General features: G+C 63.6%; 1 protein-coding gene across 11 annotated transcripts; it reads right to left on the reverse strand.

The window, feature by feature from the left end:
• Positions 1-178: 178 nt before the first annotated feature.
• Positions 179-25,800, reverse strand: ASPSCR1 (ASPSCR1 tether for SLC2A4, UBX domain containing). Of its 11 annotated transcripts, none has more exons than XM_045775059.2 (17): positions 25,152-25,462; positions 24,675-24,730; positions 24,305-24,400; positions 23,281-23,395; positions 21,609-21,709; positions 14,444-14,501; positions 13,394-13,467; positions 12,719-13,115; positions 6,322-6,461; positions 6,024-6,105; positions 5,604-5,670; positions 4,791-4,853; positions 4,191-4,243; positions 900-951; positions 607-676; positions 354-529; positions 179-276 (listed from the first exon to the last, which is right to left on the reverse strand). In XM_045775059.2, exons 4-17 carry the CDS (start codon positions 23,320-23,322, stop codon positions 263-265), a joined length of 1,389 nt encoding a protein of 462 aa, XP_045631015.2. In that variant the 5' UTR covers positions 23,323-23,395; positions 24,305-24,400; positions 24,675-24,730; positions 25,152-25,462; the 3' UTR covers positions 179-262. The 11 variants fall into 11 exon arrangements, with proteins under 11 accessions (XP_045631015.2, XP_087710118.1, XP_087710119.1 ...); XM_087853992.1 differs by having other exon boundaries at positions 25,411-25,428; XM_087853993.1 differs by lacking the exon at positions 25,152-25,462 and adding an exon at positions 24,886-25,145.
• Positions 25,801-26,213: the final 413 nt, after the last annotated feature.

Raw genomic sequence — 26,213 nt, forward strand, 5'->3', positions numbered from 1 at the left:
CTCACAGGAGAGATAATTTGTGCTGTCAATTAAGTGTCCTCAGGGAGGACACCTGTGCCTTTATTCATAAGCGCGAGATCCCCGTGAGCGGCACCCCCCCAGGTCCAGACCAGCTGCAGGATCAATGGGCCCAGGGGACAGCGGGACCCCTTTCTGGAGAAAGGACGACAGGAGTATCTCGAGCAGCTCACACCTTTATTCTTGCTCAGGGTGGAGAGGGGTCCTGTGGCCGGCAGAGAGGGCACATCCAGGCTGGTGGCACTCACCTCTTGCTGGCTGCAATGCAAACACCAGGATGACCTCAGGGTCCCTGCGTCGGCAGCCCCTCCCTCTGCTGTGCCCTGCTATGGTACCTGGCAGCTTCAGCCACTTGGGCACCTTGCCCAGATCCCTCCTGACCGGCGGGGCCATCCCGGTGCTGGGTTCAGGGAGCCCCACTGCCTCAGCCTCGGCCGTTGGCTCCAACTCAAGGGGTGCAGGGTCAGGGGCTGGCATCAGGGGTGGGGTTCCAGCAGCCCTGGACATGCACCTGCGGACAGAAGGCCGGGGTCCAGGATGGCTGACGCACTCTGGCAGGGGCTCTCCCTCCCCACTGCCGGCACTCACCTGGCCACCAGCACATCAGCTGCAGATGGGGGGACCGTATGTTCCAGCAGCCGAGGCTCCAGGAAGAGGCCTGTGAGACACCGAGCCCACCCTCAGGCCATGGTGGGGGCCCCCCCGCCCACTGTTGCTCTGCTCTGAGAGGGGATGGGGTCCCAGCAGGTGGCTGTCCTGGCACTAGGGTATCGGGCAGAGATCTCCCCCCAGACTGGAAGCAGCTATTCTAGGGTATATGATGAGCCAGGACATGGCCCAGGGCCGGCCAACCATGGGCAAAGAGAAGGGCCCCCACCCACCTGTTGGTTCCTCTGCTCCAAAGTGCACAAGGGCTGCAGGGAAGAGATTTGCCTATAGGGAGAACAGGAGGCAGCTCAGGGCCCCAGGCGGGCACCATGGATGGGCAAAGGACACATGGGATGGATGGGGGCGCTGCACTCCACTTTTGTGGTGGCCTTTGTGGACTGCACGTGAAGCTAGGGGCACTCACGGGGAGCAGGGCTCCACGGACGAGGGTCACAGCCCCAGCCAGGTCCCTTCAGCAAGTGCAGTCTGCTGCGCAGTGCCCCCATGAGCTGCCCCCAGCCCAGCTCTACCAGTCCACCCTCTGGCACCAATCCCAGTGCAAGCCAGGGCGGCTGGGAGACCACAAGGGACCCTCCAGGAGCCAGCCCCAAGCACCAGATAAACAGGAAGCTCCTGTACTGTGTGCACGCTGGCTTCTAATGACCTCTTCTCCTGCCTGCTCGGCTCCTAGGGGAGCCAGGCCTGCAAGCCCCCACCCTCAGCAGAAACTGCGAGAGGCCGACAGGTCAGAGATGAAAGTGGGCACAGAGAACGTGGGGAGGGGGGCCAGGGAGGTACAGAGAGGAAAAACGGGCAGTGCGGATCAAAGAACAGAGAGCGAGGGTCTGCCTGCAGGCTCAGGGCCCCTTGGCTGCCCAGGCCCAGGCGTGGGGAGTGGGGCGGCTCCTGGAGCCACAGGGCTTTGAGAGTCCTGGGCAGGGAGGTGCTACCCAGGTCAGCAACCTTGAGAGCTTGCTACCCAAGACCCCGAGAGCCCACACTGGAGTTCCCTGACTGCACTCCTGGTAGTGACGTGGTAGGGAAGAGCCAGGGCCAGGCGGTATGAAGCTCCGCCCACAGGACGAGGATTAGGGTGGTGGCGGTGTTGCCGCTGCACTGGGGACCACGCTCCCCACCCCACGAGGCCAGGAACTGCCTCTCCTGAGTCTCCTTCCCTGGCGGGAGCGGGGGAAGCAGGGTTCCTGCTCAGATGTGGGTCAAGGATGGGTCCTCATGTGCCCTGGAGGCCCACCCAGCAGGGGGCTAAACTGGGCTGCAGAATCAAGGCTGCAGGCAGGGACCCCAGAGTCCACCCCTCTCGCCTCTGCACCTGAGGGGGACCATGGCCGCAAGCCCTAAAGCTGGCCAGAGGGTCCCCGTCCTCTGCCCTCAGTGGAAGGGGCAGCCACCAGGTGAACCCTTCCGCTCCGCTCTCTTGGAGGAAGCTTCAAAGGCCAAGCCCAGGAGCATGGAGACCAAGGCCGGGAACAGGGCAGATCTGAAAACCCCACACCCCATCCTGGGATCAAAGCCTCATTCAGAGGCACTGCCTGCACCAGGGCCCTGAAGGCACCAGATGCCGGGGAGCAGGAAGGGGGCACAGGGACCACAGTGCCCGACTCTCCCCGGGAGCCCCAGGTTGGCTGACCCTCCGGGCACGACAGCCACTCTCAGAGAGTACCAGAATGTTCTGCCTGGCAGGGCAGCCTGGGGGCTGCAGGGCTTCAAGCCTCGAAGGACCCCTCTCACCAGCCAGGAGTCCTCCGGGGCCCTTGGGGCACCTCCTCTGGACCCCAGACTCCCACTAGAACTACCCCACTCGCTTGCTGGCATCTTCGGGATTCCACCCAAACAAGGGGGGAGTGGCAGCACAGCAGGCCGCCGTAACCCCCAGGAAGGAGACTCTACCCCTCTGTTCAGGCAGAGAAGATCTATGCAGATTGTGGCCATCTTTAGGACCTGCTCTGGCTGACCCCTGGACCCTTCATGAGGCCGAGGACAGGGGTGTCCCTGAGGCTCAGGACAGCACCAGCAATGAAGGAAGCAGACCTGACAGGCACCGGGGGTGCCTGTGCCCACCAACTGCACCCCCACCTCCCTCCACACCCTTGTCCGCAGTCCCACCATCCCCAGCACTCCCTTTCCTGGTCCAGTGGCCAAAAGGGGCAGCTGGGCCGCCGTCCCTCACACCTACCCCAAGCTGTCACTCTCTGGGGCTCAGGACTGGCCCCCTGACAGCCTCCCGGGCAGCCAGCAGCCAGAGAACAGCCCTGCCAGGGACATGAAAGCCGGCGGCTTCCGCGCCCACGCCTGCTCACCCACACAGGGAGGAAGGCTTCCTTCCCCGAGCCCTGCCAGCTCTCTGATCGCGAGCGGGCGGGGACGCCACCCCGCGCGGGGCCCCCGCAGCTCCAGGCGGAGCTGACAGATGAAGGGAGACAGCTGCTGGTAGCAAGGGGCAGAGTGTCCCCAGGAATCAGGCCGGTCGGGCAGGAGGACAGGCGGCACCCCAGGGCTCCTAATGGGGGGGGGGGTGGGGCTGGGCACTGGTCCCCCTCCATCGCAAAGCATCTCCTAAATTCAATGTTTATCAAAAGGCTGGCCAGCGAGGAAGGGAGGGAAGGAGGCAGGGCAGGATGGAGGAAGAGGCCCAGTGCCTCTGGGGCTCCCAGGGGCTGAGAAGGGGTAGCTCGTGGCAGGGGGGCGGGGGGGGGGCAGCGCCCTGCTCCTGCCCACTCTGACTCCTTTCCTTGGTGAGCTTCCAGCCTCTGCGGGATCTTGCCCCATGACCCCACAATGGTGGCAGCCCCAGGCAGGAGGCAGACCCCCTCGCCCCCGCTCAGACCTATGCAGGGCCCGCCAGCCAGTTAACAAGGCCCAGCCTCTGGTACTAATTAAAATATCTGAGAAGACTTTGAAGAGGAAACCCTTAGGCCAGAGGGCTGGGGAGGCCCCAGGCTACCCTCCCAGGGGCAAAGGGACAGGACATTCCTCCTGGATCTGGAAGGTAGCCCCGGCAGGGCAGGGCGCCTCACCTTCACAAGCTCTGGGGGCCACAGGGAGGGTCGGGCAGAAGCAGACACCAGCTAGTGGGGGGGTGCAGCACGCATTCCTGGCAGAGGCCTCGGGGTCCGGGGAAAAGGCAGAGAGAGGGAAGTAGGCCGAGCAGCAGCCCTTGGAGCCTGGGGCCAAACTAGCCTCCAGCTGCCACCCCAGGGCCCTGCAGGCAGCCAGACACCTGCAGGTGAGGCCTCCGGGGGCCCCTCTCGCCCGGACCCCAGGCAGGGCGCTTTGCGGCCTGCGGGCCGTCTGGCTCAGGAAGGCTGGCAGCCAGCCGGGTAGGCCCCTCCCCGCCGGGGCAGGAAGCGGAGCAGGCTGGAAAGCCCCAGCATCAGCTTCAGAGGTGCTCTGCCCCCCAGCCCCCTGGGGCCACCCGGCTACAAGGCATCATTATCCTTTCGACCGAGGCACACCCTCCAGCACCTGTACCCCCGTCCCCCCGCACCCCACCAGAGTGCCGGTACCTGAAAGAGAGTCAGCGTGGGGTCATCCAGGACGATTTTTGGAGGAGTGATGACTGCAAAGAGATAACTTGTCTGGGCCAGGAAGCACCTTGCCCCCCACCCCTTGCCCACAATCCCCAGGGAAGACAGGCCTGAGGTGGAAGGGGAGGCCCAGGGCCCACAGCCTCAGCTGGGGTGTTTCCAAGGAGCCCCCTCAGCTCACAGCCCTCTGCCCACCTCTCTGCTGCTACAAAAACCCTGGCAGGGGGCTTAGGGCCTGGGACGGACAGACCCACAGGGAGCCCGGGCCCCACCCAGTTCCCTGTGCAGCCCAGGGGCCCGACTCCCTTGGAGGCGGAAGGTCCCAGGAGCCCGGGAGAGAGGAGCCAGGCTGCACACAGAGGGTGCAGGGGTGCTGAGGTGGGGCAAAAGCCAACCTCCCTTCCCAATTCCCACGGTCCGTGGACTTGTCCTCAGACACCAGCAGGACTCACATGGTTGGGACCTGCCCACCACGATGTTTCTAGGGGGAAAGCGGCTTCAAGCCCCAGCTGGGAGGGGTGGGGGTCCCTGACGCCCGGACGCCACCCAGCTGTGTGCAGCAGGCCCAGGAGAACTCACACAGGCAGAAGGGCAGCTTGGGGTTCCCCAGGTGGCTTCTCACGAAGGCGTGCAGATCCCCCACTGCAGGAGCAGGGGCGGGTAAGCAGAGCTCCGCGGACCGGCGCGGCCCCCCAGACCCACTCCAGGGCTGGCCACATTCTGGGATGGGACAAGCTGGGGCCCACCCCTGCACAAACCCCCGCTACCCTACAGGCCCGGGCCGCCCCGGGCAGCTTACCGCCTCTTAGTACAGGACAGCGCACCCACCCTCAGGCCAAATCAAGGCCCCAGGGGCAAAAATCCAAGCTTGTTCCTTCCACAGTCTTCCGAGATGCTCGGCCTGGCTAGGCCCCCACCCTGCTGCAGGAGTGTCCTTCCCTTTGCCTCTTACCCTGCCCACTATCCTATCCTGAGCTCTGCCCTAGGGAGGCCCTCGTAGTCTTGGGCACAGATCACGAAGGACCTCATTCAGGACTGACGGCACTGCCGCGTTCCTTCTGGGCTGCCACCACAAGCCTGAGACCCCTGCTGTTGGGGGGGCGGCCGGGATGGGAGAGTGTTGGGCCTACCCGTCCTCTGGGCATTCCTCTGTCTCACCTGTGCCCTGAACAGGTGGACGCATGGGGGCACCCAGCACCTGGGCTCCCCAGCCCTGTGCCCAACCCCCCGACATGCTCTGCAAGCTCACGGCCTGCCCCACAGAGACGGCAACAACCCAGAACACCCGTGACCCCCAAAGGCCAGGCAGCCGCAGTCCCGTGGTCGGGAAGAAAGAAGCCAGGAGGGGCTCAGAGAGCCCCCCACTCCAGACGCCCACGCGGGGCTGTTTACCTGTCTCGTTAGGGCGGAAGAAACCCTGCAGGATGTAGCGGTCAGGGAACAGGACCCTCAGGACCACCTGGGCCACAAGGAGGCAACGTGTCAGCACGAATGGCCAAAGCCCGGTCCCACCGTACCCCTAGGCCCACGATGGGCAGGCCCCCTGACCCAGGCCAGAAGATGCTGGGGCAGAGGGCCAGACACCACCTGGCCCCGGCCATCCCTGGCCTGCTCCCTGCCCTGCTGGACACGGGGGGCTGGTCAAGTATCGCCGGGCGCGTTTGTGAAAACACATCGTCTGTGTCTGTCATGAGACCAGGCGCACTGGTGATAACCATGGCTGCGCAGGCCTGGCGGGAAGCACAGGTACCCCAGCCAGGGGCGCGGGACGAGGCCTGCGTTCGTTGCAGGAGCCACACTCAGTCTCCCTACCTTAGGGTAGCGCTCCAGCTTCTCCCTCATCTGAGCCTCCCTGAAAGCCTTGGTCACTAAGGGTGCTTCCTCCAGGCGCTTCCTGCAGGGGCAGTGGGTTGGGGCGTGAAGGTCTGCGGTCTCCGTGGCCAACCCAAGTGGGGGCCCCCACACACCCACCCTGGGATCTGTGGGCTGCTCCCCCACACAGGGCCAGATGGGACGGGGGTACCCTGCCTAAACCCCTGTACCCCGAGATGTGCTACTGAAAACGTGGGAGCAGGGAGACGCCGACAGGGACACTGACGGGCACACCCACCGCTCACTCTTGAGCTGGGCCAAGCGTCTCCTCACATCATCCACGGTCACTTCGAAGAACTCGTCCGGCAGCTCTGCAGGCCAGGCCTGAAGCAGCTCTTCCAGGTCGGGGTGGCACACCACGGGGTCCCGATCCACTGGCTGGGTGGGCAGAGGGCTCGGCTGACACAGGCCCCCCGGAGCCCAGGCTCCTGACTGGGGGCTGGGTCGCCCAGGCCTCACAGCTGGAGAGGCCACACAGACCCCCAAGGCCAAGCCTGTACCCTCACTGGCTGCCCCCGTCAGCCCATGGCCAGGGCCAGGTGGCCAGGACTGGAAACCCTCCTTCCATGCATACTGCTCAGCCACACAGACACAGAGACCCTCACTCCCCAGCAGGACACGGGGCCCAGAGGGCTCAGTGCAGCCAGGCCAGGCCAGCCAGGCACCCTCGCTGTTGGGGGGCTTGGGGAGTGGGCTGAGGGACAGCCTGGCAGGGCCAGCCTTCACCAGCAGCTCCTGTGCTCACTTCCTGTCTCCACGGGAGTCTCCCACTAAGAGGCCTAAGGAGCTGCCTATTATCAGGGTCCCCCAAACAGAGAGCAAACTCGGAGAGCAGCACCCTGGTTGAGGCCACGTCAGGGGCTACCCAAGACGGCAGGGGAAGCAAGAGCCCCCAAATTAGAGGTTTGGCAGAAACCTGCCAGCCACTAGCCCCACGGCCTGGCTGTCCCCAGTCCACCCTCTGACCATCCCCCAGGGATGCAGAAAGGGACAGCATCACTCCTAATTGGCAGTGATGAGGACGAGGAGGATGAAGGAAATTGAGAGGCAGGGCTTGCTTGGCCCAAGGCGCCTCGGGGGCGGGGGGGGGGGGCGATTGCCAGCGTGAGTCGCGCGACCAAGGGGATGGGACACCTCTTGGCACCATGGCTGCCATGGGGCTGGGCCTGACCGAGATATGCAAGTTCTGGCCCAAGAGGCCCCCCTCTGCCCTCCACTGTCCACCTCCTCCTCTCTGTACCAGGCTGCGGGCCTAGCAGGCTCGGGGAGCGTCCTTCCCCAGTGGACCCTCCTACAGCCGTCCCCACAGCCCGTCCTGCTCTGCAGGCAGACTCACTGCCCTGGGGATGACACACCTGCTGGGGTCTCCAGGGCTAACTCCCCAGCCACACCCGAGGCCTGGACCGCCCACCCTGGCAGGGCTTAGGTCCCTGCGGTCCAGCAAGCGCCCAGCAGCACCAGGCCTCACAATGCAGCTCTCCCCCAGTGAAGGGAGGTGGGCTCTTGTCAGGAAGCCCCTCGGACCTGGAGGCACGGGGGCAGAGCAGCCGCAAGGGGCTGGCTGAAGCTCCAGCAGCAGGGCCTGTAGGTGGCCGGCAGAGGCCCCTGGGGGCTGCCCCTTCGAAGCCACAAGGCTCCTGCACTACTGCGGGCAGTCTACACCAGAGCTTTTTATGACAAGATGCCAGGCGCCAGGCTGCCCCCCACAGCCACGGCGCCTGCATTCCAGAAAGGCCAAGAGCTGGCCTGGGCGCCTGGGGCGGGGTGTTGGGGGAGCGAGGGCAGGACATGGATGTGCCTGACTGGGAACGGCCGTGTTCACGAGTGCCAGGCCCCCGGGCACTCAAGCACGAAGCCCGCAGGCTAACGCGCAGCTGAGGCCACCCCGTCACGGTCTCTACCTTGGAGGACCCGGCCGCGGGCGCACGAGTCGCCCTGAGAACCCAGCCAGCCAGTGGCGTGCAGTCCCTGGCACTGCACGGAGTCTGAGCGCTCAGACCTGGCTGGCGAAGCCAGTCCCAGGGAGTGCTGCCCACTGGGTTTTCGCGGTCCTCTTGGGCACTTCCAGGGCCCGGCCTGGGGTGGCCAGAGGGCTGCAGGCTGCCAGCAGTGCCGATGACCCCAAGGCCCACGGCCTGCTCCCCAGGTCATTTCCACAACAGGGGACACAGGACCCACCGTCTCCACGCTGCTCAGGGGCCATGGACTCTCGGTCAGAAAACAGAACAGACAAAATCCTTCTGGGTTTGGATCTACTTTTGACTCCTTCTCTCCTCCTGTGTCTCACTCTGTTCCAGAAACCTGTCTGTCACACAGAAGCCAAGAGCTGGGCCCCATGCAGGAACCAGAGGGCTGGGAAACAGCCACCAGCAGAGCCCGGGGTCAGACCACCTGATGTCCTGGCCCCAGGCAGGCCCTGTCCCAAAGGAACAGACCAAAGTCCGCGGCTGGGCTGCTAGAAGTACCACCCTACTGCCCAATGATGGAGGAAGAAGGCAGGCAGCTTCAAACACCTCCGCTTGGCCTTCCCCAGGAGAGCATTTCCACAGCAGAGAAGAGGGGCTGGGGTGGGGAGGGAGCTGGGGAGGTTAGAGCCAGGCAGCCGCCAGGCTGAGCCCTGGTCCTGCTCATGCCCACGCTCTGCCAGCAACCCGCCCTCTTCTGCCGTTCCTTCTCCCGCCGTTCCTGGTCCCGGCAGTCCCTACACACAGCTCCCGCCCTAGGCAGGTTTAGGGAGAAGTTTCTGGATGGAGAGCACAGCATCCGCAGAGAAAGAGAGCACATGTGGTGGCAGCCGTGAGGGAGAGCTATGGCGGAACAGAGGACAGGTGGACAGAGAGTGAGCAGGACAGGTCAACGGTCATAACGCTGTCTGCAAAGTGGGCAACACTGACCAGGAGCCCCGGGGGCATATGAGAGGGGCAGGAGCACCCTCTGTGGGTGATGACGGGCCAAGGCTGGACAGATGCTGGAAGACACACAGCCCATTCAGAGATAGGGACACGGACCCCGAGCACCGGCTGTGGCCAGCCGGCGGAAGATGCCCTGTTTCGCCACGATGGGACACGGGAGGGAAACCGCAGAGGAGGCTGTGGGGTCTTGACTGCCCTTGGCCCCACACCAGGCTTGGTGCGGCCGAAGGCAAAGCTTGGCACCGGTGTGGAGGGTCAGGAAGGCCAAGCAGGCCGGGCGCTGGGCCGACACCAGCCTGCAGCAGCCTCGCGAGTGGCCAAGCATCCAGCGGGCACCCGGGTCCCCTCCTGTCGGAAGTGGCCTCACCGCTGCTAAGGGTTCATTTTCTTGACAGTAATTTTCCGGGACGTGATGACACACAGAGAAAAAAATGTAAAAACGATTTGGGGGTGACCTCAACCCCAGATTTTCCAGCTTTCCTGTGAGGGCTCTTGTTTTTCTCCCCCGCTCCCAGCCCAGACTGTCCTCTGACAATGGTCTTTGGTCAGAGGGAATGTGAAGCGTTTCCCCTTGAGGCTTGGAGCTTAAATGAATCAGGACGCGAGGGCCGCAGGCCAAACCCTCCGACTTACTCACAGGGCCGGCGCCCGGCGCCCTCCGCAGGGCTGAGCCAGAGGGCGAGGCCAGGCCGGGTCCCGCGAACTACCGAGAACACCGAGCAGAGGAAACGGGAGAACGGGGGAGCTGAGCACCAGCACAGGGCGAAGCTGAGGCCCCCACACACCCGCGGCGTGGACGAGACACGTGAGCTCCACAAAGTACTGAAATCAGCAAGTGCGAGGTGTGGCACGGGGCCTCCTCACTCACAGGCCTGGCAACTGCCCTGAGGAGCCCAGAGAGACACACAGCATGAGGTCAGCAAGCCACGGAGGGGAGGACACCCACGTGGTGGGAACAGCCCCAGAGAGCCCTTGGGTCCAATCAGGGCGGGGGCCTGAAGACAAAGCCCTCCAGGCCCCACCGACACAAGGCCGCCTGGCCCTGCCTGGCCAGCTCTGGGCATCCAACGCACCCCGCGTGCTCATTCTCCACTACGGTGTGCAGGCTGGGCACGTCTCCCCCAAATCCGGCCGGGGCAGAGACAGCTGGAGGGCACCTGCCATGTGACTCAACCAGCACCTTCCGAGCCACGACCTATCTGCCACCCGGCCTTGGTGGCATTCCGATCAAGGCCACGGCTGTGCCTCTTGGGCTGCTGGAGCCTGGGGGCAGCCATAAACACGGACCACATATGACAAGGGCCAGTTTGAAGCGTGCCCTGAGCCCACACATGGGGGACAGCAGGGCATGCTCACGGAAGGATGTTATGAGAGGTGCCCCAGGACGAGAGGAGGAGGGCAGCAAGGGGCACCGCTCACAATCTGCTCTGACCCCCAGGCCCTGGCCCCATGTGCTCTAAACCTGCCCGCAAACCAGGGAGCAGGGATGGCCAGAGGCCAGGCTGACACCTGCCTTGAGATAGAAGCACCAAGGAGGTCCCAGGCCTGTGTCTAAGGCCAAGCCCTGCAGGGTGAGGGGCAGGCAGGGGGCACTGCCGTCAGCCACCTGCCCCACTCCGGGCATCGGGGCCTTTGATCAGAGACCCCCATACCGGCTTGGGGGGGGTGGTGCCTGCTGGGATTGCGGCCCAGCCGCGCACAGAGCGCACAGGGCTGCAGGGTGGCCTCCTGGGCCGACGGAAGGACTTCAAAGGGCAGGCCAGGGGCCGCCGGGCAGCCCCAGCCTCTCCCCGCACCCGGCTCTGATGGCCAGTAAAACTACCTTCTAATAATTAATGTTTTGACATCAAAGGCAAGAGCCGCCTGGGTCTGTAAACCATCCCAGTTCTCAGCCGAGGACCTGCCTGTATTTTATCCTGTCTCTTCTGACTCTTTATTTAAACCCCAAACCACACACAGGCGAAACATTAATGGGAAACTTGGAAACTCCTTTTGATTACCAAAGTGTACCTTTGAAGTTCCCCCAAAAGTTCCGTTTTTGTTCCCTTCTTCCCTCCCCCCCAGGGCTGAAAAGGGACACAAAGCAGACACCATGTGGCCGGCGAGCCCTCCGGGTGTGGGGCTGTTAGTGACAAGAGGCACGAGGCAGGCAGGCAGGCGGGCGGGCGGGGGACGCTCCACAATCAACCAGCTGCTGGGGCGCCCAGATCAAAGGCACACGCTGCTGGCGGCCAGGCGGCCCCTCCCTGGGACCCCTCCTGCCCGGGGGCCCAGGTTCAGAGCCCGGGGAGGCACTGGGATCCTATGCCCAGATAGCAACCACCTATGAGACAGCACAAGCCCAGACCCTCCCCAAATGTCCACGGGGCTGTAGGCAGCTTGCCAAGAGATCCAGAGAGCCAGGGCCTGCCCGGGCCAGCAGGAGCCAATGGCCCACAAGCCACATGCCCTGAGTCCTCAGTGCCTTCAGGGTGGGAGAAGGGACAGCCAGCCCTGGCCCTGGGGCCCAGGCCCCAAATACAGGAATTCCCAGGAAGAGCAGGCCCGGATGGAGTCACACCCCCAGGATGGGCTCACCCCAGCACGCAGGCCTGCTTTCGGCCACTGATTCTGGGCCCAGGTCACAGAAGCCAGGACAGTGGGAACTGCGGCTGAGTTTCTGACACGGGCCACACACCAGCATGGGGGCCAGGACACCACCACCACCACCTCCCCAGGACGGACGGTCATGAGGCTCGGGACTGGCTCAGCCCCCCGCCGCCTTCCCCAGCCCCTGCCCCATCTGCTCAGCAAGGACACGCCGAGGGTGGTTCAGCAAGGGGGCAGGGGGCAAGTCCCAGCCGTGCGCCCCTCTGACAGCACGCAGGCTGTCCACGGCCGGGCCTTCCCCACCCACCGCCCCGCCCCTCTGACAGCACGCAGGCTGTCCACGGCGGGGCCTTCCCCACCCACCGCCCCGCCCCTCTGACAGCACGCAGGCTGTCCACGGCCGGGCCTTCCCCACCCACCGCCCCCGCAGGTGCCCCGACCCTCCACCCTCCCCAGACGTGCAACCTGGAAGCAAGGACCCGAGATAGACGGGATGCAAGTGGGCATGCCCCCGCACCAAGACAGGCTGCTTTCCTCATGAACTACAGACGCACAACGCGCAACTGAACCGTTCCCTCCGACTTACAGTGAGGCTGTTAGAGGACGTACGTCACCCAAACTGGATTGCTCCCTGGAATGCAAGGATGGCGCGATGGCGGGGGGGGGGGGGTGGTGTCTACCCAAAACCTCACCAGCTGAATGAACTGAAGGAAAGCGGCCTGACCTGCACACCCACTAGCTAGCCGCAGGAGACCGCCAACCAGATGCAGGGACCTCAGCTCAGGAATACGGACAGCACGGGACAAGCGATGCCAAAGCGACCTTCGAGTCAAAAGCTGGTCAACAGGCTGGCCCAGGCACAAGGGTGGAGGGCGACAGCTCCGAGGCACTGCCTGGAACAGGGGCGCTCAGAGCCCACACAGACACAGGTGGGCCCTCCTGGCTGTGATTGTGCTCACAGGGACACATGAGTTCATCAAAACCCATCACACTACGTCTCAAACGATGCCTCAATGAAATTAAGACAAAACAATCACTTCCCAGAGAAGATGAACACGCACCCACCCACCTGCCACATCCCCAGGCTACCTGCGCTCAGGAGGAAGGACCCCCCACACCCAGCCCGCTCCTTACCGGCTCTGGCTCTGGCCGGGGCTCCTGGCCAGGCTTCGACTTCTTCGGCTTGGAGGGGCCTCCGGGGCTGGAGAAGGACTTGGGCAATTTGACTGAGGGCGACATCAGAGACTTGGCCAACCCGGAGGAGCCCCCCAGGCGCTGCCCCCCACCTGAGAAAGGAACAAAGGGGGCGGGGGCAGGCTCCTTGGAGATCTGCTTGGCTTGAGCGTCCACACGGCTGGCCCCGGAGATGCCGGCTTCATCCTGATGGCTCACGTCCCCCTGGCTGAGCCCTGCGGAGTCCAGCGGAAGCAGAGGGCTGCCGGCTGCCTGGTCGGCCGACAGGGAGGAGGTTGGGCTTCCTGGGGCTTTGCTCCGGGAGACCCCAGCAGAGCTGCATGGCTTCATGGCAAACCTGAGAGTGCGGATGCAGAAGGCGAGTGACCCCGACAGAGTGCCCCCTGCCTGGGTCTCACGGCCCCTCCTCTGGCAACGACCACACCAACCGCAGCCCCCCAAAGGCGCTGCCAGCCCCTGCCCCACCAGCCGGCCACCATGGCACAGGCCCCTGGGCAGGCTAGGGCCCCTGATCGAGGGGAGAAGGCCACGGTGGGGCACATTTCCTCTGTCACTCTTCCCTGTTTCCCTTCAGACCCCGTTTCCCCACGCAACATGAGTCCGAGGTTCCCCCACCTGATGATGGCACTGCCCCCCGTGAGGCCTAGGGACTTGAGCGTCGTGGCCTGCAAGGAGGCTCTGCCAGCCACCTGTGAGGAGGGAACAGGACACACGGCTGACCCCTCGTGGACAGCATTCCCCCACCCGGCCGCCCCAGACAAGGGCACCTCACGCTGGCTCCCTCGGCCTGAGCACGGTCACCGCTGGCCCCCGGGGTGGACACCGGCTCCTAACAGGCTCGGGTCCTGCCTCCCGCACCCCAACCTGCACCCGAGCATTTGTTGGCTGGTCTGCAGCCACCTCCCCCACTCCACTCACGGCCTGGGCGGGCACGGCTCAGGACCGAGTTAGTCACATCTGGCCCGCTGACCACCTCTGTGGGCTGACCTGACCACGATGGCCTCGATCCAGGCCCACGTGCCCCAGGCCCAGCGTCTGTCTCCTCTGGGGGAAGAGGTGTCCCGCCAGGTCCCCCCCACCAACAGCCCTGGGACCCCTGCCCCTCACAGCCCTGTGTCGGCTAACCTCGAGCAGGGATAAATAGATGGGCAGGTCCCGTCCACACCAGGGCCCCTTGGGGACAGTGGCCACCCAGGGCCAGGGAAGGGCACTTGGCCAGGGTCAAAACAAAAAGCCCCTGTGAGATAGGGGACCCAGCGCCAGGAGGGTCCCCATCACGGGCGGGCGGGTGGGGACAGGCGACGCCCGCACCGTGCTGCACTCGGTTTTGAAAAAGATCAAAACATGAGCAAAAAGCAAATATTTATTAAAATGAAACCACTTTTGTGCCTCTCAGGCTTTGAGAGACGCTGGGAAAACAAACAGGGCGTCGAGGAGGTTTGGGGAGCAGCCCGGGCAGCCCGTGGTTAGCGCCAACGGAGCCGGCACTCTGCTTTTTTCCATGAAACACATCACGCTTTCAGAGGCGGTCTCCCGGCCGCTGCTTTGAAGGCGGGTCTGAGAGAGTGAATTTTCCAGATTGGAAAGCGGGGCCGGGCCGTGTGGTGACTTGGGGGCGGGCGGTGGGGCGCGGGCCAGGCGGGCGGGGCCGGGCCGCTCACCTACCTCGTCCCTCATGTACACACAGACCGGGCTCGCCTCGCACGGCCGCTCCAGGCACTCCCTGCGGGGGGCAAGGAAACCTCACAGGCCGCTGCGGGTGCCCTCAGAGAGCACCCCCAGGGCGGCCTGGCAGGACAGCGGGGCCAGGCCCACCCTAGCCATCTCAGGGCCACCAGGAGGCAGCGGCCAGCCACTGGCGGGGAGCCACCTGCCCAAAGGGCTTGGTGTTTCCCAGCCTCGCGGCTCAGAGCGGCACCAGCCACCTCCCAGATGCGCCTGGGCTCACGGTCAAGAGCGGGGGTCAACCATGAGAAAGAAGCCCGGAGCCCTGGGATCGAGGCTTCTATCTGAAGCCATCCCCCAAGAGCGCTGCTGACCGCTGCAGCGCCAGGAGCAGCTCGGGGCAGGCATCCATTACGCGGACTCCGGGGGGACAGGCTGGGTCCATGAGGCCACAAGCACAGGACACCCCGCACCCCACTGGGGCTGTGCCGGGGGCAGAGAGCACTGGTCTTCCTGAAGACCCGAGCCGCACGGGGGCATGTCGGCCTGCAGCCTGCACCCGGGGCAAGACGGGCCGTGATGCATGAGGACAGCGGTGATGCCCCTCGGGCAGCACGTCCACACGGTCGAGCAGCACAGGGCTCCCAACAGCGGCTGAAATCAGCGTCACCAGGAAGTCAAAGTAAAGGCTGTGGCAGACATGGGCGTTGGCGTGGCAGGCAGTACGCTCACACAGGCCGGGCACCAGGGCAACGCGGGGGCAGACGGACAGGAAACACCACGGATGCTCCACAAAGACATGTCCCCATCATCCGGAGACACCACACAGACTGGATGTCCCCACGCCTCAACACCGTCATCCAGGTCACCACGGGCCATAGCACCTTCCCTCTTCTCCTGGAGGTCATGCTCGCCTCATAAGCAGGACCCCGAGACGCAAGGGAAGAGCCCCCCGGAAGCGCAGCTGGACAGGGAGGAGACCGGGTACACGCACGCTCGCACACACACCTGCTCCCATACACGCCCACACAACCTGACCCCAACCCCTGATCCGTGGCCCTGTGCTGACCGTGGAGGTCACAGGGTGCAGGCCGGCTGACCCTGGCCTTGAAGCCCTTCAACTGCGGGTGCCACAGGGAGGGGACGATCACCCGTGTTTCCTAACACGTCACTGTAACATCAGCCCCCGGAAACGCCCATTCGAGACCACACCTGGAGGGCCGCATCCGGTCCCCCTCCTCCAAGCAGGGCGGACCTGAGGGGCAGGACCCACCTGAGCGGGAGGCCTGGAGTGACGTCAAGCCACGCGGCGCTGCCCCATCAGGACTCGCAGCTTAACACGCAGACCGGGCTGGGACCAGAATGCTCAGAGCTGAGCTGGTGACCAGAAGCAGCAGGGCCTCCAGCCGCACACAGATACCCTGGACAAGCGGCTGCCGGGGCCCCTCCCCCACCCCACCCCCGGGGACCCGGGAACCCAGTCCTCCGGCTCGGTTCGGCATGGTATTCCCCCCCCCCCGCCCATTTGCTTGCAGGGCTTGCTTTTGCGTGCTGCCCAGAGTGGAGACCCACAATCCAGAGCTAGCTACCGGGACCCGTGGAGGAGGGGCAGCCCTGTTGCCTCCCAACACCCCCACAGGAAGGTGGGGGGGCCCGTCGGCTAACATCCCCCCGTGGAGCTCACCCCGTGCTCTCCTCACACCCACGCCTACGAAGCAGCTGCCCCCCAGACAAGGCCGCCCGCCGCGACCAGAGCCATGCAGCGGGCTGGCCATGGAAGGCATGACCTTGCGGGCACAGCGGAGCGTGGGAGCGCCCACCAAGACCCCCTGAGCCCAGGCCTCAGGAAAAGAGAGGACCCCAAAAGGGGTCCCCGGCCCTACACTCTTCTACTGAAGACCAGACAGAGGGAAATGAAGGAACCTCAGTCAAGGGAGATGTGTCCAGCAGACAAGATCCTGGGGCCAGAGAGAAAGAGGGGGGTCCTGGAACCACCTAGACTCAGAGAGCTAGCTGAGCACACGCTGGCTGAGCTGACAGCCACCACGCTCGAGTGGCCCTCTGTGCGCTCTCAGGACCTCTGGCCGGGCGTGCTTTCTCCAAGTCCTTCTCTGGGCACCTGATACCGTGATGGGGACCACAGACCACACACCTACAGACGAGCAGACGAGCAGAGCAGCGCCCGGGAAGGCCTGCCTGCCTCGGTGCCCTCCAGGCCCCTGGACATCAAACGCCAGCCCGGCTTTGATGTGCGTCTCCTCCAGAGGGATCAGATTCCCTGTGTGGGGATCTGAGGGAAGGCCTGTAAACAAGCCAGGGGAGGGGTGCCCGCAATGGCTTCCAGACCTTCCCAGCCAATGAGCAGAGCTCTCCCTCCAAGAACAGCGGACTGGGGGTGGTCCAGAGCTTCAGCCTGCCAGAGCTCCCTGCAACGGAGACCTCACCAAAGCCCCAAGACTCTTGGAGGGAGCTGGGCCAAGGGCCTCCTGAGGACGACCCCTGTGACCCGACCTGCTCCCATGGCCCAGGCTGAGCCGCAGGCGTCACTCAAGGCCGGGCCTCCTGCGGAGCCTCCGTGGGTGCCCGCCCGCCCCTCGTCAGACGTCACCCCAAACCGGCAGGATGATGCCAGCAGACCTGCTCCTCTGGTCAGGCCCGAGGCCAGTGGGGACGCCGGGCAGGGCCGAGGTGCTGCTGCTGTCGGCTGTCCGGATGCTCTTCCCTCACCACAAACGTGCCGCCCCCACGGGCGTGAGACGTCCGTCCACCTGGGGCCAGCTCCCGGCAGGGCCGTGTGCCGGGGGGGCAAGCCAGGTATCTGGAGACCGTTCTATTTACCTCACCTATCTGGGCCCGGCCAGGACAGGCCGCTACAACCACAGGTGCTGCCTACACAAGCCTGGTGCCTCTGAGTCCCCACACCGGAACAGAAACCAACCCAAGCAACAGAGCTGCGGCTTCAGTCTCAGCTGCCACCGGGAGGCCCAGCCCGAGGGGCCAGGCGACACGTACCCCAACACAGAGATGAGGTTACGACTGGAGGGAGCCACAGGGTCCCCTCCTCCAGGGAGGACTGAGCAGGGGCAGTTTCAAGAGGGAAGTTTCCTTTCCTTCCCAAGGAAAGATGGGGCACGGTGGCCGAGAACTCTGAGTGAACACCCTCCTCAGCGTGACCATGGGCTGGTCCCCAAGCTCACAGGCAGCCCGCTCTGCAGCCCACTGTGCCCCAGGGTCACACACCCTGAGGGAAGCACGCGGACAGCCTGCCCTTCCCAGGGACGTCCGAAGCCCTGTTTCGTCCCAGTGAGATAGATGGCGCTGAGACAGCGCGGGCTCGGCCGCGAAGCCGGGACCCCGAGCACCAAGGAAGAGCCTAGCCCGGGAGTCGCAGGCCCAGAGCCCCTCTCCCAGCGGCCCTCCCTGCAGCAGACAGCTGAGAGTCCACGTGGAGGCCAGCACCATCTGCGGCTCCCAGCCCCATGTGGGCGCTAAGCACGTGCACGGCTGCAGCCCACAGGGAGGCCGCTCCAAGGGTGAGACACGCCAGATTTCAAAGCCCTCCATCCAACAAAGAATGTAAAAATATCTCATTTTCCTGTTAATCACATTTTCAAAGCCTAACGTTTTGGACACACTGAGTCAAGTCAATCATAATCCTAAAATTAATTGCACCTGTTCTCACTGTTCTTTTGATGTCGCTACCCAAAGGTCCGAATTACCTCTGTGGCCCACACGTGGGGCACAGGCGGCATGTCCAGTGGCCACTTAGTTGATCCAGATGCTGGTGGTCAGGGCAGGGCCACCGTGCAAAGGAGCCGCCACCTGCCCAACGGTGGGCCCGGGAGGCTGTGCTCCCCTCTGACGGCTCCCTGCCAAGCACAGCACCCCCGCTGCTCTCAGACGCTTCCTGAACGCATCAGAAAAACCAGCTTCCTGCTTATCCCACTCTGCGCGGACTTGGAATTCAGAGCTGCCAGCCCCCCGCCAGCACGGGAGCCGCTGTGGGTCATGGTGTGTCGTCCCCCCGTGAGGATCCATCTGGCCACGCACGTGTCCACATCTGCAGTGTCCCTACGGTGGCGGGCCACCCCCGCATGGCCCCAGTGCGCATCACCAGCTCATCAGCCGTGACCCAGGGCCGAAGACGCCACCTGCCCTTCCTCGCAGGAATCCCACTGTGTGGTTGGTGAACACCAGCTCCCACGAAAAGGCACACAACCTTTGAGATGAAACTCAGCACAGGGCCTATCTGCTGACCTTGCATTCTCCCCCTAGAATGCACCGTCGGTGGGGACTGGGAGCCCAGACAGGCAGCCGGCCAGCCTGCTCCCGCTCTCTACGGGGCAGCCCCCAACTGCCTGGAGCCGGCGGCACGGCTGAGACCGTATCCGCACACCACAGCCGCAAAGCTGCAGACAGGCGCTGGGAGGACGCGTCTAGAGAGAGCCACGCAGAGAGGACGTAAATTCCACGCCGGCACGTTTGTGGACGCCCCGTGGCCAACCACAGCTGCCCAGCCCCTCCTGGTGCAAGCCAGCTTCTCCCAGGGTTTGTCTCCACCCCGTTCGGTTCCCGACACTCCGTCAGCAGTTTCCCCGGCTGGCCGGTCCGGAAAGGCCCCTCCTGAGAGGCTCCTCAACCGTTTCCACATCTAGCTCTGTCCCCCGACTGACCAGGGACCAGGTCCTGAGCGTCGACACAGGGGACACGGATTCCTTTAGGATTTCAGTTTCCAGTGCGGCTCATTTCATTTCTACTTGTACCTACTGGTGCCCCCTCTGGAGGGAGAGGGCGTCCTCACAGCACGGCGGCCAATGCCCTGCCTCCAGGCTCATCTCACCAGCCAGGCCCAGCTTCGAGAGCAGGGGCCTGGTATGTTCCCTCCCCCAGGCAGGATTCCTGGCCTGCATTCCCATCCAGCTCCTCCTGGTGGACCCTGCCTGCCCTTTGGTGGACCCATCTCTGCAGCTTCCTCAGAGCACAGGCAAGGGGTAAACGTGTGACTTTCCAGGCATAGAATGGCTTTGTTCCATCCTCACCTCTGATACTTTGACAAATAGATAATTCTAGAATAAACACTTCTCCTACAGTTTTTGAAGGCACTGGTCAGCCACCTTCCCGGTGCTGTGGCTGAGAGCCCAAGGCCCTTCTGCGGGCCTGCCATGTTTCTGAGCGTCAGGAACAGACCCTTCAACCCCAGCCCCGGCGCTTCACGGTGGGGCAGGGATCAGTCAGCCACAGCTGTGGGTCAAGTGCCACAAGCCCAGTCGTGTGTGCTGAAGTTCACAGGTCTGAGGACCTGCTGTCCTGCTCACTTGCCTGTGGAAGCCCCGGGGGCGGCGGGGGGGTTCATGCTCACGTAATCCCCCCCGTTCTTGAAACAGCACCCCCAGTCCAGAGAGCCCTGAGGCTCACCGTCCCCAGAAAACCATCTCCAGGGCCAGCAGCACCAAGCCTGAGGGGAACTAAGGCCTCCTGCCTGCTTACGCCTTATCTATCACCCATCTTCCCCCTCTTGCCTCCTTGCCCAGCCATCGCCCACCCCACCCAGATCCGGTGCGGCCACTGCCTGGGCTCTGAGTTGTATCTTCATGAAATCCTTCAGTGTCGGTCTAGCCACCTTTTCGGAGGAAGACGAATGACACACTGTACTCCGTAAATTCTTCCTGCTTCTCGTTTCCGCTGCAAGGCCTTTGCACTTGCTGTCCCCTTGGCCCAGAAGGCTCCTTCCCAGATCTTGGTACAGCCGAGACCTCCCCCGCCACCCAGAAAATGTTGCCCCATGGCCTCCCAGGGTGCCATCCCTTCTCTGTGACATCGTCTTGTAGCTCTGTACACCTGCCAATCAGCTCCTGTGCCTGGCTCGGGGAGCTCGGGGAGGCCAGGCCCTGGCTGCCTACTGCAGCCCCACCTGGCCTGACAGGCCCAGACGAAAGAAGGACAAACAGACCCAGCCGCTGAGGGCAGGCACTCACAGCCCTGGAGCCTGAGCTTCGAGGAGCACCTCCTCCTCCGGCTGTCCTATCCTTCTTCCGAAAATGAGGGTAACAGAAGCCCGGCCTCACCCAGCTGACGGGAGGGAAGCCCAGGTTAGACGACAGGCACCACCAGCAGCACAGGGAGGCCACCACTGCTGACGACCACCAAAGCGGGGGCTTCCACGTCCTCCCTGGGGGCGCCAGAGGAGGAAGCAGAGGCTGGCTAAAGGAGAGGCAGCCCTGGCTGCCAGGGCCCAGGCACGGGGGAGCAGAAGGGAGCCACCTGGTCTTGGCACAGCAGCCCCAACAGCCACTCATTAAAGGGACCAGCACATCAGAAACGGGAAGAGGAACCCCCAACAGGACAATTCAGGTGGGAGGGCAGGAGTCGGCTGCTGGGGCAGCAGGGGCCGTGGGCACCACGATCAGACCCGGTCAGATGTCCTATGGCGAGGCAGGAGGGCCCTACCCGGAGTCCCCTCTTCCACAAAGACAAACCTCAGGGCAGGGCCTGTTCTCAGGACTGGAGACACAGTCACTCACCCCACTCTCACATCACCCTTGGGAGGCCCACAGACAGCAGACTAGCAGCCCAGAGCCACCCAGTGACCACCACACCCTCCCACGGTCCCTTCCAGTCCGCGGGCCAAGACTTTCACAACTGGATGAAGACTTCCGTGCCAAAATGACAGACCGAAAAGAAAAGCGCTGCCATTCTGACGCCCTCAGGATTAATATTTAAACCATTAACTACCAGACAGAAACTGACACGTTAAACACCATTAAGATTTTCTTTTTAAACGTGACCTGTTTTCACAATAAGGAAGTTTTATACCTAAAGCACTGGTCCACGGAAGGAGCCCAGGGCCCCGTTCCCCCCACTGCTCACCGAGACCCCCATAATGATAGAAACACAGCTCTGCCCTTCCAGGAGACACGGCCCCACTGTCAGGACAGGAAACCCAGTAAAAAAGATGAGCTGTGGGAAGCCAGCACCTGCTGGGGGCAGCTAATGAACAAGCGGCCTCGTCTCAAACCAGTCCTCTCACCAGGATCGCAGAGCCCAAAAGCCATGGCCTCGGGCCACAGCAAACCTCAGGGCTGTGGCTCTGGACCAGCCCCACTGACCCAGCAGCATCCTCTCTACACAGCGGGGCAGGGCCCAGAACCTGCTCGCCAACGCTCACCTGGTCTGTGCAAAATGGCTGAGAAGCTCCCAGAGCGTCTGGCCCGAGCAGAAAGTGTCTTGCAACCTAGAGCCATCATCCAGCTGCAGAGCAATGCGAACCTGGGGGTGCAGGCATAGGAAACCAGGTTAGGGGGGCGCCTGGGTGCTCAGTCGTTAAGCGTCTGCCTTCAGCTCAGGGCGTGATCATAGAGTCCTGGGATCGAGCCCCGCATCGGGCTCCCTGCTCCACTGGGAAGCCTGCTTCTCCCTCTCCCACTCCGCCGCTTGTGTTCCCTCTCTCGCTGGCTGTCTCTCTCTTTGTGTCAAATAAATAAATAAAATCTTCAAAAAAAAAAACAAAACAAAACAAAACCAGGTTAGGAAGAAAAGCAGCTGTCCCACCCTGGACCCACATCCGAGTCTCAGACCACAGGGAAGAGAGCCCTGTCCTTCGGGGCTCCTGGGATCTGTGGGCACGTGGGAAGCTGGCTCCTGGGGGTGAGCACGGCCCCCTGAACACTCTGCAAATGTCTGTTTGCCGCTGTCTTGTAAGTTACCGTCCTGGGGGTTAACCCGTCAGGTAGCAGCAGTTAGCAGTGTGCTATGTCTGCTGAGCTTTCTTCACAAACGACCTGCTCTTGCAGCTTTGTGGCTAACAACTACATCCGGGAGGAGGGACTTGGGTCTATAATCCAAAAGAAAAGAAATTCCTCTCTGGTCCCTCTGCCGAGTGACAGACACACTAGGGCATGCGTGCACAGAGCCCGGAGGCGAGCGTGTGTCTGACACCTGCGAGCACCTCCCTCAGCCCCACCTGTCACAGCCAAGTGCTGGGTCCCCAGTCCCACTACACTGCCGCTCTGGCCAGACACGCGGTCAAGTGCGCATCTGCACTGAATCCCAATCACAAAGGGGGAGTGCTCTGTGTGCAGGGGCAAGAGAATCTCCCTTCAACCCTAGCAACCTCACCAATCCAAGGGAAGTCAGAGTTCCTTCCACTCGAAAGCTGGACAACCACAGGCATAAAGGAAAAGAAGGATGCTGGGGCCGGTCCCCACCGCCCAAGTCCTGGTGGGCTCCGGAGAGCTAACTGACGTCCTCGGGGCCCAAGCTTCCTCACCTCTTGACAGGGACGGAGGCCGCCCTCCCTGCGGTGTCTGCAGGACCCACACAGACACACAGAAGTGGGCTACCGGCACTGTGGTGGTCTCCACCCACGATAACCGTGGGGTCGGCCACTCAACCTCAGAACCTAAAAGTTACTGATCTGATAGAAAGCTGCAGGCCGTGGTCAGAGACTCGGGCCATGGTCCAGGGGTGAAGCCTGAGGCCCTGGGCCACGGTCCTCCTTCCAAAACTAGGCTGCTCGACATGCCACAGAACGCTCCAGGCTCCAACCGCTTGGCGACTAGAGTCATCAGGCTGGGCAAGTGCTGCTGCCAGACACAGAACAAGTACAAACTCAGAGCAAAGACTGAAAAGGCCCATTTCCAATCCACAGCTGAGCCCCGAACAGCAGCGCAGGTGTGGGGACACGGGCCGTGCCCAGCACACTGCCCTCCATTTACCCTCACGCTCCTCTGACGGCTGCAACAGACCGTCCCCTCTGCTCAGCATGCCGACGCATCCTGCAGCCCCAACAGCCTGAAGCCAGAAACTGTACCGCTGGCCACTCCCTGAGAGCCACCTACCGTGTTCTCGGGCCCCTGGCGGATCCGGGAGATGGGCACCATCTCCAGCTTGGCATTGTTGGGCAGATTGGCAAATCTCCACTGGAGAGAGAGGTCAAGCACGTTCCTCTGAAACCTGCAAAACAGGCCACAGCTCATGGGCTGCCTGCAGACCCTAACACAGTCCAGCTTCCATACAGTGCCCGGCACAGCCGTGCTAGGAGCAGGGGACAAGCCAGGTGATGTGCATGTCCATGCGGCAACTCCCCAGCCAGTGCCCCCAAGGCTGTAGGAACAGAGGTACAGTCTGCAAGCTTGCAGGGACAGAGCAGGTCCCTGTCTGCAGTGGGTCTTCCAATGGAAAGAGAAATGGGCACTGACTCAGCTTTGTGCATACAAGGACAGAAAGAGAGGGAGAAACCAGAAACGGGTCACCCTCTGAGGCAGACCAAGGGACTGCCCTCCCCCCTCCCCCATGTAAAGCAGCAACAGGCTGAAATACAGGCTCAGAAAATAAACACACACTCAGGGGTGACTGACAGGTATGCACCTAGCTCTGCTCGGAAAGTTCCAAATTGCTTCTGGCAGGTGTGTGTGTTTGGGGGGGGGGGGACAAAAAAAGCACAGGGCTCTGTAACAGCATGCCAGGGGACAGCCAGCATGGAGCACAGCCCTGGGATTCTCAGCAGCAGGGGCAAGGCCCAAGAAAGCAGTCTCCCGCACCACAGGCTCCTCTCTGTCCCTGATGTGAAGACAGCCGTACCATTAAGACATGCTGCTAAGGTGAAAAACTCCTCAGGTGGGACAGAAAGCCATACCCTACCAAGACGGGGTTCTGACCCTTTTGTTGTTTAAGACCACTTGTGAATACGGTGGAAGCCCTCTCTCTAGAAAAATGCCCACACAAGAGACCCATGCAACTTCCTCTTGCCCTGAGAGCCCCACCAGGAACTTAACACAACCAAATGCACAAAAACCCTCTGCAGAGACCCCTAAAAAGACACAGCCACATCCTAACCCCCAGAGCCCAGGAATGTGACCTTACTTGAAAATAAGGACCTTGCAGATATAACTGAGTTAGGGATCTCAAGATGAGGTCATCCTGGATTGGGGTGGGCCCCTAAATCCAATGACAAGTGTCCTTATAGGAAACAGAAGAGGAAAAGACACACAACACAGAGGAAGAAGGCCATATGAGGAGGAGGCAGAGGCTGAGGGCAGCCACAAGCCAAGGAGCCCGGGAGCCACCAGAAGCTGGGAGAGATAAGGGAGGCTTCTCGCCTACAGTCTCGCAGGGAGTGTGGCCCTGCCCACGCCTTGATTTTGGGTTTCTCTGAGAAAATGAGCGTGTGGGCTCCAGCCCCCAGGCAGGGCACTGGGGAGGCGTGGACGGACTTGGACCCGAGCAAACTCACTTCAGATCGTATTCGCTGGGGTTGAAGTCCTGTCGCCGGCATGTGTCCTCCAGAACCTAGGAGTCAGACGACAGGCCTGTGAGCCACTGGGTCCGGCCTGGTGGCTGGGTTGGCAGGCACACAGTCCATCTCTCGATGAACTAACTGGCTTTGCCAGACAGAGCTTAGTACAGACCCCACGATGGACTGTCCACTCGGCAGATCCACACACCTCGCCTGCACCTCCTCCTCGCCCTGCCTCTCCTCACTGGGCCTGCCTCGTCTGTCGCCGGCCTGCGGGACAGCCCACCACCACAGACCTCTTGCTACACGCTTTGGGAACAGAGTTCAAACTCGGGCCCCACCGCCTGTAGGGCTTCACCGTCCTCTCCACGAGCCGCCGGCACAGACGGCTCCCCGCTTCTGGGCCCGGCGAGCACACTGCTCAGTCCGCCACCGCCCCACCCTGGGGGCGCCTCCCGGCACACCCCGGCGTACCCTCCCGGTACGCGCACCCGCCCCTGGACAGCGGGGCTCGAGAAGCCTTTCTCATGCAACAGCTGTCCCGGAGAAAGTGCAGCGCGTGACTCAGCAAATCAGTTTCCAGGCGCCAAGGCCGCACACCCGGGGGACACCCGGCCGGAGGACGCCCCGGGACGGGAACACGGCTCGGGGCTCTGCCGTGGACTCCGTAAGGAGGAAGGAGGTGCCGCCCCCCGACTCCCGCCAGCCCGACCCCAGCCCCATAGGGACCCACGGAGTCCCTGAGCCAGGAGCCCGGCGCGGGAAGGGGGCGGGCCCGCCGTACCAGGAGACCGCTCATTGGCCGCCGAGGGCCCCACCCCCTCAGGTCCCGCCCCCGTGGCCCTCCGGAGCCAACCGCAGGCGCGGACTCGGCGCCGCGCCCCCACCGCAGCCCGCCCGCCCGCCGCCGCTCGCCCGGCCGCCGCCGTCGCCGCCGCCGCACCTGCAGCAGCACGGTGCTCGGCGTCACCTTCACCGTGTGGCGCCGCCCGTTCGGGGCCAGCACCGACACCGCGGAGCCACCGCCGCCAGCCGGGGCCGCCATCTTCCGCTCACGTGACCCGCCGCCGCCGGCTCGGCGTCAAACCACCTTCTCTCTAACAGCCGGGACGCACAGCCACGCGGGGGCGGGGCGGGGCCTGGGGGCGGAGCTCGCGCGCGCTTCCGGGCCCGCCCCGGCGTCCGGACCCCGCCCCCGGCCCGGGCCCCGCCCCCACGCGTTTGCGGATCCGCAGAGCGCCAGTGGCTCGCGTGGCCGGGCGCGGACATCCCAACGAGAGCCGCGTGGCTGCGGGCCGCGAGCTCGCGAGGCCTGGGCTCCGGGTCCCCGCCGGGCCACCGCGCCTCGCCGGCCTGGGCCTCGCTTGCCCTTCACCCCCGGCTCCAGCGCCCGCCCAGCTGCCCCCCCTTTCCTGCCTGCTGTCCCTCAGTCCCCAGTGGTCACCTCCGCCTTCGGCCCTGGGGGGTGGTGTGAAGGTCAGGGACCGGCTCAGGGTAAAGGCCGGCCACAGGCTCCAGACCAGAGAGAGTGCATTC

The sequence above is a fragment of the Ursus americanus genome, chromosome 23 (assembly GCF_024610735.1).
Source record: "Ursus americanus isolate L20-20 chromosome 23, mUrsAme1.1.p, whole genome shotgun sequence".
NCBI lineage: Eukaryota > Metazoa > Chordata > Mammalia > Carnivora > Ursidae > Ursus > Ursus americanus.